At 42.2% G+C, this 9,808-nt stretch overlaps 1 protein-coding gene across 7 annotated transcripts in view; it reads right to left on the reverse strand.

Moving 5' to 3' along the window:
- AXDND1 (axonemal dynein light chain domain containing 1) overlaps positions 1-5,392 on the reverse strand; it is a 128,637-nt gene extending 123,245 nt beyond the window's left edge. For 3 of the 7 annotated variants that reach the window (XM_072648521.1, XM_072648523.1, XM_072648517.1), the window contains exons 1-2: positions 4,446-5,392; positions 95-270 (exon numbers count right to left, since the gene is read on the reverse strand). In XM_072648521.1, the coding sequence (XP_072504622.1) occupies positions 95-270; positions 4,446-4,548 (279 nt within the window). In that variant the 5' untranslated portion in view covers positions 4,549-5,392. The remainder of the gene's footprint in view (positions 1-94; positions 271-4,445) is intronic. The other 4 variants (XM_072648520.1, XM_072648518.1, XM_072648519.1 and 1 more) reach the window with 4 other exon arrangements.
- Between the last annotated feature and the right edge of the window lie 4,416 nt (positions 5,393-9,808).

Consider the following 9,808-nt stretch of genomic DNA (forward strand, 5'->3'; position numbering starts at 1 on the left):
GAGAAGGTTGATAGATTTCTATCTCTAGATTTCTCCATAAATACAATCTAAGGCTCCGCAGGTCAGAAGCTGAAATGCTCCCAAGCTCACGTACCTTCATTTCTTTGATAGTTTTGACTTTCTTAGGGGGTAGTAAGTTTTCAGGGCAACCGCAGGCATAGGCTGTATTGGTCAGAGAAAGAATAATTTCCTCCGGGATGAAGTCACACTGCAGCTGGGTTTCCTGGGAGCAGACCAACGCGCTGGATTGCTCAGCCACCTCGGAGGTCACTAGAAAGGAGTTGGAGAGAAAAGCTGCTGGCATCATCCGCAGGGAAAAACAAAAAACTGATCTTTTTTACAAAAGGGGGGCCCAGTACTGGGCAGAGGTGAAGGATCCGTGGATGTGGAATGTTGTCAAGGCTGTGGGATTTTTTAAATACATGGATTGGTTTTGAAGATTTTTTTTCATCTTTCTTTTTTTAAAATTATTTTTTATGTGAGGTGGCTCTCGGGGAGGAGAGATGATAGACGAAAACTTAGGCAATGTAAAAACAGAAGATGTTAAGAAAAATGTATTTTAAAAAATGTGAGAACACATTATCAGTAGTTGGTGGCTAGATCTTAAAAAGCCACTTGAGTGAAAAACCACCACTGAAATGGGTTCTCTAAAATGAATGCCGCTTCACAGACAGAATCACCACCTCTAGATAGACAGTTGAAAATAACCTATAACAAGAATGCAAAGCAGTCTGGCATACAGTAAAACAACTGGATCATGAGTTAGAAAATTTTTGGCCCCAATTCTGCTGCTTATAGGTGTGTAAACCTTTGAGTCTCAACGTTTTCCTCTGTTAAAATGAAATGTCCAAAAGTCAACAATGTGGGACTTCTCAGGGGAGAAAATGGGGTAGAACTGAGTGTGAATCATCAAAGATCATAATTAAACCCACTGCACCTGTTGGAGCTACTGGAGAGTGTAGACAAAGAAAAGGGCCCAGGGCAGACCTTTGAGGAAAACTCACATTAAATGCGGACATGGTATGGATAGTGAACCAGCAAAAGACTGAGAAACAGTGGCCAATCAGACAGGTAAGAGAATCAGAAGAGAGTAGTGTCATGAAAACCAAGAAAGAAGACAATATTCAGGACAGAGAAGCCAGCAGTGTTAAATGAAAGCAATTAATAAAAGAAAGATGAGAATTGGAAAAAAAAAAAAAAAGGTCATCGGATTTGGAGATTAAGAGATAGTTGGTGGAGCAGTAAATTGGTACCATCATTCTGGAAAGCAATTTGGGATTGGGTACATAAAGTGAATAAAATATCCATACCCTTTATATCCCAAGAATGTCAGTCAACAAGCTCTAACTACTTACTATTCACCATGCACTGTGCTAAGCATAAGCACTGACCTCAAGGCACTCATAATCTAATGGGGAGATGACATGCAAATTACTATGTATATGCAAGACAATATCTAAGCAAAGGTACTCGCAGGGGAAACGTCTCTTGCAGCAGGTAAAATATAAATGAAGGAAGAGAATCTAAGGAGGTGGAAGTGAGGAGGGAAAACATTTCAGCGACGGGGAAGAGCTAGGGAAAATGCCAGGAGTCAGGAAATTTGAGTTTCTTCTTCAAGGAACAGCAAAGAGACCGGAGTTGTGGGATTGAAGAATACATGTAAGGCAGTAAGGTATTAAAAGACTAGAAAGGTAGGAAGAGACCAGGTTGTGAAAGACTTTAAAAACCAAACAGAGGATTCTATATTTGATCCTGGAGGTAAGAGGGATCCATTGGAGTTTACTGACTGTGGAGCAGGATAGGGCCTGTATTTTAGGAAGATCACTTTGGTAGCTTTGAGTAAAGGATGAACTGGAATGGAGATAACCAAAAGGTGATTGCAGTAGTCTAAGATTAAGGTGATGAGGTCACCAGGGTGGAGGCATTGGGAGGGTAGAGAAAGAGACATACATATGAGAGAGGACAGGTAGAAATGAGAGTACTTGTCAACACAGTAACTAAAGGGTGATCTACAAATACATTCTATAAGAAGGCCCCATGTCAGAAGCTGGGTAAGGGCAATCGAGGAATCAAAGATGTCATCTAGATTGTATTTGGAAGGATAGTGGTACCCTTAACCATAATAGGAAAGTTTGGGATCAAAGGTAATGAGTTTTGTTTTGGACGTAATGAGTTTGGGATATCTATGGGACATCTAGTTCAAGATGTCCAAAAGATTGGTGATATGAGAGCTTGAGAAATGTGTGTATTAGATCTAGGAATCATTTGCATGAAGATAATTGAAGTCTTCTAAGATCATCAAGGGAGATGGTTGGTCAGTTAATAAGCATTTATTAAGCACCCAAGTGGAGAGTAGAAAGCCCAAGATAATGCCTTGGAAGTTAGGAAGAGGAAAGGATTTGGGAGGAAAGATAATGTTTGCATGCAGTGAGTTTAAGATGTCTATGGGACATTCAGTTTGAAATGTCCAATAAGCAGCAGGAGATGCTATGCTGGCAGTCAGGAGAGAAGTTAGGACTTGGACTAGCAGACTGGAGAGTGTTCAGAGACAATAATAGAAACCATGTATGCCGATGAGATCACAAAGTGAAATAATATAGATGAAGTGCATGGGAGCAGTGAGTAAATCATTTTGGTGATAGATAAGATGTGCTTACAGCTCCATATCAGTTTGTTTTACAGAATCAGGAAATACCAGACCATAGGGCTATAGTCATGTAAGGACATGTAAGGAACCTTGAGTTCAAATACTGAATCTGCCTTTATGACTTTGGGCAAGTCACTTATCCTTTCTGGTTCTCATTTTCCTCATTTGGAAAGTGGGGCATGGGGTTGGGGGGTGGGACAAAGACCTTTACGTTCCTTTCCTATTCTAAATTGAAGATCCCATGATATCAATTGGCAAAGCAACAGGGCAATCTACAACCTCCCATTCCTCATTTTTTTCTTAGTAAACAAGTCTGTATCAAATTACATAAATTTCTTACTGTCATCATCTAACAAGCTTTAATTTGGAAAGTCATTCAATCAGAGATAGTTTGTCAATTTGGTCTGACTGTAGTGTTTTGAACTTCCAGTTCTTGGTATATTTGATCCCCCAAAAGAGTCATTGCCTTGACTATGGATAATAACTTACATATTTAGAAAAATCACATTTGGATCATGATAAATCTTTCAGTGAGGCCACCAATACCAAGTATCTATTCTATGGGAGCTAGGGAACAAATTCTATTATCAGTGAAAATAGGAAAAAATGTATACTGTGCCACAATGTCCATCCAGAACAATAAGGAATAGTGGTATGAGCAAGTTTTCGATATCTGGAAGTAGAAAATTCTCCTTACTTTTTTCTATAGTTTAGATTTTTATTTAAGAATTGTAGCATTAAGTAAAAGAAAATATCAACAAAATATAGAAAAAGAGAAATAAAGACAGAAAACAAAAATAAGCAAAGCTTTAGAGAGGCATCTTTGAAAATGAGAAAAATCTGGGTTCCAGCTGTATTTCCGACCAGTACTGGATGTATGGCCCTGATGCATGACCTTTCCTGGCACCACTCTTTCCCCTGCTCATGCCTTTATTGGGAGATGATCTCCCAAGTAAACTTCATCTTGTGTGTGTGTAGTTGTTTGTATGTTTTCTTCCCCCATCAGACTGTAAGCTCCTCAAACATAACTTCTTAATGCCACAAGCAGCCATGTACGAATATGCTGTGTGCACCTATCTGCCTTAGTAGAGTTTTTCTTCATTGAGAGATTCCAATTCTAATTAAATCACAGATCCCTCCTTGCCTCTCACCCCCTCCCCAAAAAAAGCCCAAGATTCCCTAAAAATCTATACATTTCTTGAGTATGTACATTTACTGTCTCCTGGACTAACTTGTAACTTCCTCCAGGTCAGGATCATAGACCGAGAGCATGAAGGGACCATCCCGTCCAAGCCACTTATTTTAAAGATGAAGAAACTTTTTGTCCAGGGAGGCTAAGTGATTTGCCCAGATCGTGCAGGTAGTAAAAGTCAGAATCACGGTTTGAACTCAAGTACTCTGATTCCCAAGACAATAAGTGCTCTTTCCACTATAACATCCTGCACCTGTCGAGCAATTAGTACAGTGCCTTGAACATTGGAGGAGTTTAATAAGTATTTGTTTAATTGAATTTTTTCATATAATCTATAGATTGTTTAAAACAGGTTAATTCAAAACAATATAAAACAGGGCTTGGCAATAAAACAGATACACAGCCAAACCTGCTATACGCATTTCAGGAGACAAGGTGAAAGTAGGTGTTTTGATGTATTAAAAGAATTACTCTTTTATCTTTATTTCAAGGTGTTATTAGAAAACAGTTATATAGTTTTATGTATGTTACCAATCCAAATGGAGGGAAGTGAATAAGGAACGTTTTCCACCTCTGGACTGAAGTTTCCTTGGTGACCTTTTTTACCTATCTCCTTTTGGTTGGTGGCCTTTAAGTCCATAACTTCTTTCTTCTCAGAAGTTGAGGGCTGGACTGGCGGCAGTAAACCGTACTTTCTACTTTTAGACATGGTGAGTAACAATTACTATTCTTCTACTCAGTATTTCCACTCCCAGTTACCACCACAGCCCTAAAGGAGAGAGAAAAATATTGAGAAGGTTACAAAGTAACAGTTAAGGTGACCGCAGCCTGCCTTCGTGGGGGAACAGTGGGAAAGGCTCATGGGATTTGAAATCAAAGAAACCTGGGCTGGAATCTCAGCTCTGCCGTTTACTGACTGGGTGACCTCGGGCCAGTTTCTGAACGGGGTGGGACTCCAGAACCTCTAGCTCTCCCCTGGCACCTCTGGGCCTGAAATGTCCTGCCTAGGCATGGGAGCCAGCTTTTCCCAGGAGGTTCTCAAAGTGGGGATGGATAACAGGACTGCTGGGGGGTTGCCAGGGGAAACGTGCAGGGATTCCCGCCCGCCGCTCCCGTCCTGGTCCTAGTCCCGGCCCCCAAAGCCCGGGCCTCGGGGCTGGGGAAGGGTGGGGAGGGATCCACGCTGTGGGAGGAAGCGTTCCCACCACGGCTGTGGCCACAGCAAAATTCCTCCCAGCCTGCTTCCAATCGCGTTACCCTCCCGCTACAGGGCGGGGGGGGCCTTCGCTACGGACGCCGGATCGTCGCCATGGAAACCGAAGGCCCCCAGACCTTAGCAACCGTCATTAATGGCTATTTTTACTGAAGCCTGCATGGAAGGCGAGGAATGCAAACACTCGCTCCCCCCTCTAGCGAACGTCTTTGGAATTTAAAGTGTCTTTTTATAGAGGCGTTTCAGGAGAATGTAGAAAGGTAGGAAAACTGTCTAGAGAATGTAGAGTTTTCAAGAAGGCTCCCGTCTAGACGACAAAAGAGACCCTTGAGCTGCCTTCCGAGGGATAACTGCGCCAGTGCGCATGAGCCAAAGAGGACCCTTACATGGTCATCTGTGAAATTTACTCGTGATACATTCAGACACGTGGGTGAAAGGCGGGGGCGGTGACGCAGGCTGTCAGTAATAAACTGACACGTGGACGTGAGATGCTGCATTTGAGCTGGGCTGGGGCTGAGACCGCTCCTCGAGTATTACTGTGTGACCACGGGCGAGGCAATTAACCACACAGAATCTCAATTGTCTGACCTCACTCCCATTCCCCCAACCCATGGCAGTAATGGTAGCTGGTATTTATACTACCGTTTAAGGTACACTGTTAGCTGATTTAATCCTCACTACCACTCTAACAGGTAGGTGCTATTATTGCATCCCTTTTAAGATGGGGTAACAGGCTGGCAGATACAAGCACTTGCCCAGGACCACATAGCTACTAAGTGAGGTAGGATTCTGACTTAATGATGTTTAATTACGGATTTATTATATTTTATTAAATGAAACGTTTCTTTTGTTTAAAGTCAAGCATGGAAAAAAATAAAACTACTAGGTATCTAAAGTTCCAGAGGATTTGAAAAATTAATATTTTACCACAGATGAATGATTTCTAATAGGGGCAAGTAGGTGGTGCAGTAGATCTATAGATTGTGAGTGCCTTGCAGGCAGGGACTGTCTTTACCTTTTTTTTTTTTTTTGGTATTCTCATCACTTAACACATTGGCTGGTACATAGTAGTTGCTTAATGCTTATTTTTTGCATCCCAAATATAATAAATTCTATTAGGAAACTAGTACGTGCCAGGCTCTGGCCCCAAAAGAGGCAAAGACAGCCCCCTATCCTCAAGGAGCTTATAAACATGTAACTGGATATGTATAAAGCAAACCGTAAAGAGGAAATAATTAACAAAGGGCATGCACTAGAATTAAGAGAGGTTGAGGAAGGCTTGTAGTAGGTGGGATTTTTAGTGGAGACTTAAAGGAAGCAAGGGAGGTCAGTAGTCAGATAGAAGGAGGGAGAATGTTCCAGGTGTGGGAGATAGCCAGAGAATGGCTGTCAAGGAGGTCAGTGTCATTGGATCAAAGAGTATCTTGTCATAGGGGAGTCAGATGCAAGTATAAGAGGGAATTATATTATGATGGGCTTTGAATGCCAAACAGAGCATTTTGTATTTGTTCCTGGAAGTGATGAGGAGCCATTGGAGTTTACGGAACTGGGGGGGTGGGGGGAGGGGATGATATGATCAGATCTGTGTTTTAGGAAAATCACTTTGGTGGCTGGATAGAAGAAGATATACTGGAATGGGGAGAGACTTGGGGCAGGCAGATCCACCAGAAGCCTACTGTAGTAATCCAGACATGAGGCAATGAGGGCCTGCACTAGAGTGGTGGCAATGTCAGAGGAGAGATGGTGTAAAGGTGAAATCAGCAAGCCTTTAGCTGCAACACACTGGATATGGGTGGTGAGAGACTGAGGAATCTAGGATGTGAAATCCATGAATCTCTAGGTTGTGAACATGGATCTCAATTGACTTGACTCCTGGTTGTGCAGTAGAGATCTCGATCTAATCTGGTCTCAGAAACCTTGGTTAAGCACTTAACCTATCTCTGCTCCAGTTTCCTCATCTGTAAAGCAGAGGGTTCAAATAATAAGCTCTTGGCAAACTACATAAATAGTGCACTACATAAATGCTACTGGTGTTAATTAGTATAATGCCTCTACCATTTTACGTATCCAGTTTACCTGTCCTTTTGGTTTCCTCCAAGATTCCACACACAGGCCAGAGCAGCAAAGATGTATTCTCAGGAATTGCTTAAACACATGTCTTTGATGCCTTTAGATTCTGGTGGTGGTGGTGGAGTCTGTTCAGTCTGACTTTCTTTGGCAAAGACATTGGGGTGGTTTGCCATTTCCTGCTCCGATGGATCATAATGAACAGAGGTTAAGTGACTTGCTCAGGTTCACATAGCTGGATTTGAAATCGGGTCTTCCTGACTCCAGGCCTAGAGCTCTCAGCAATGAACTTTGAACCGAGTGAACTTTATCTGCAGTGACCCATCCTCCTCCTCCTCCCTCCCACTCCCATCCCCTCCAGACACTAGGGCCTCTATGCAGGATCACTAGGATAAGAATACTGATGTAAGTTTAGTGACTAACTAGCTGCGTGACCCTGGGCAAGTTCAATCAGCTCCGAATTTCTTCCGTAAAACAAAAGGAGGACGCTGTGGTGAACAACTTCCAGCTCTAGTATTCTGACTCACCCCTGAGATTCTGAAACATAGCCTTGGGAAAAGGTCTGCTTAACTCAGACTTCCTGGATTGCTTCACGGGTGGGGAACCTTCCCCCAGAGCCTAACCACACTGCTTTGTGTGGAGTAGGTTTGTAATAAATGTCTGAATGGAATAAGGCATGGGATCATAAATTTAGAGCTGCAAGGCACCTCGGGTGTCATCTGTTTCAAACCACTCATTTTACAGATGAGGAAACTAAAACCCTGTGTGACTGAATTGTTGCACAAGGTCCTGTGACTCCAGTTCCAGTACTCTTTCCACAGACCTATGATGTCTCTATAAACCTTGCCTTCAACTAAATAGGAAAAGAAATTTGACAGAAGTAACTTTAATTAAAAAAATGGAATGTTCTGAGTGTGATCAGTGATAGGTGACAGTCTTCTGTTTATTTATTGTATACCCATCGCTCAGCATAGAGCCTGGCCCATAGTAAATGCTTCTTTTCTTGATTTGCTGTTGTAAGATTAATAGTAGCAAAGCATTTTGGGGTTTTAGAGACAAATGACAACTTCTGGCCTGTGAAGATTAGAATGGAGTGAGCTGGATCAGATTTTCCAGAGATTTCTGAGGAAACATAAGGCAGAGATCAATCTTCAACTAGTAGTTAGAGGGAAATGCTAATCTCTCAGAAGAGAATCTGGAGCTGGAGAGATTTTCCCCCTAACATTTTAGTTTGCGATCATTAGAATCTGAAAGAACATTTCTGCTTTGTTAGTTGACAGAGGCTAGCCATGCTTGTAAGAACTGGGGAAGCTAAGAGACTTGGTTGATAGAGGTTAGACCTGGAGTCAGGAAGACCTGAGTTCAAATTCTGTCTCAGACACTATACTAGCTGGTTGACCCTGGGTCACTTAACCACTGTGCCTCAGTTTACTCATCCGTACAGTGGAGATATTAATAGCACCTACCTTGAAAGGTTGTAGTGAAGATTAAATAACATTCGTAAAGTGCTTTGCAAATTTTATAATGCTGTGTAAATGCTAGCTATTATTATTATTACCTAGATGTTCTACAGATGTCTTTACAGAGGTTCACACTTAAAAATGCTTGTTGATTCATTAGTTATATGGGTTGAATTTTATTCTTTCTGTTCAGGGCTGCATGGATTGTATTATACTTTCATATCTCTGCATTTCTTTCTGGCAGAGGTCCTTAACCTTGTTTTGTATCTTGGGTCCCTTTGGAAATCTTGATATATTCTCAGAATTCTGTTTTTAAAGAACCGAAGATCTGGTTTCTCCCTCTCTCTCCTCTCCCCTCTTTTTTATAATCATGAAATGATGTGGGTGAAGAGAGACATGGAAGGACATTTTTTGTACCCTTCAAAAGGGCATCAGGAAGAAAGAAAAAGAAAATAATATCAATTATGTGTTTGTCCTTCGTTGCCGAAGAAGACCATGCTATCAGAAAAATGATGACATGACTTGCACTTGACTTTGTTTTGAGTGAGGGAGGGCTGTGCAGGTCACCAGCTTCACTTCTCCTCCAGACCCATCTGAATCCAGTGACCAGATATTCATCAGGATGAGTGGAGATGACCCAGGATGAGGCAGTTGGGGTTAAGTGACTTGCCCAAGGTCACACAGCTAGTGAGTGTCAAGTGTCTGAGGTGAGATTTGAACTCAGGTCCTCCTGACTCCTGCACTGGTGCTCTATCTATTGCACCTAGCTGCCCCTAATATCAATTGTAGAATAAAATGGAGTCCATCATATTCTTTCCAAAATTCACTTTCAACAAAGAAAATGTTAAATATAAGTCAGAGGGAAATGAAAAATAGCTCAGTGTTTTAGCTCCACAAGCTCTTTTTGGACTTTGTCAACCAGTGTTTCCTCTAATTCCCATTTTGAGTGTTCCAAGAGGACTAGCACCTCTGCTGTGAGGGCTTATTGAGGCCTTCCCAGGGTTGCTCATTCCCCTTTGGTGTCCACCTTTCACCCAGCTCTCTCCTGTGCCTCCAAGAATCTATGGCATGCACAGTGGCCGCACCCTGATAAATTTTCTCTGCAGATGGGCTACATAAGGTTAAGGGTAACTAACGGAGGAGCCCCAAAGATGTTTACCCCAAGGATGTGAACACTCCTCCCCACCCCCTTCCTGGCACTGTGGAACACTTAGAGTTTGGTCAGACAT

Source organism: Notamacropus eugenii, chromosome 2 (assembly GCF_028372415.1).
Source record: "Notamacropus eugenii isolate mMacEug1 chromosome 2, mMacEug1.pri_v2, whole genome shotgun sequence".
Classification (NCBI taxonomy): domain Eukaryota; kingdom Metazoa; phylum Chordata; class Mammalia; order Diprotodontia; family Macropodidae; genus Notamacropus; species Notamacropus eugenii.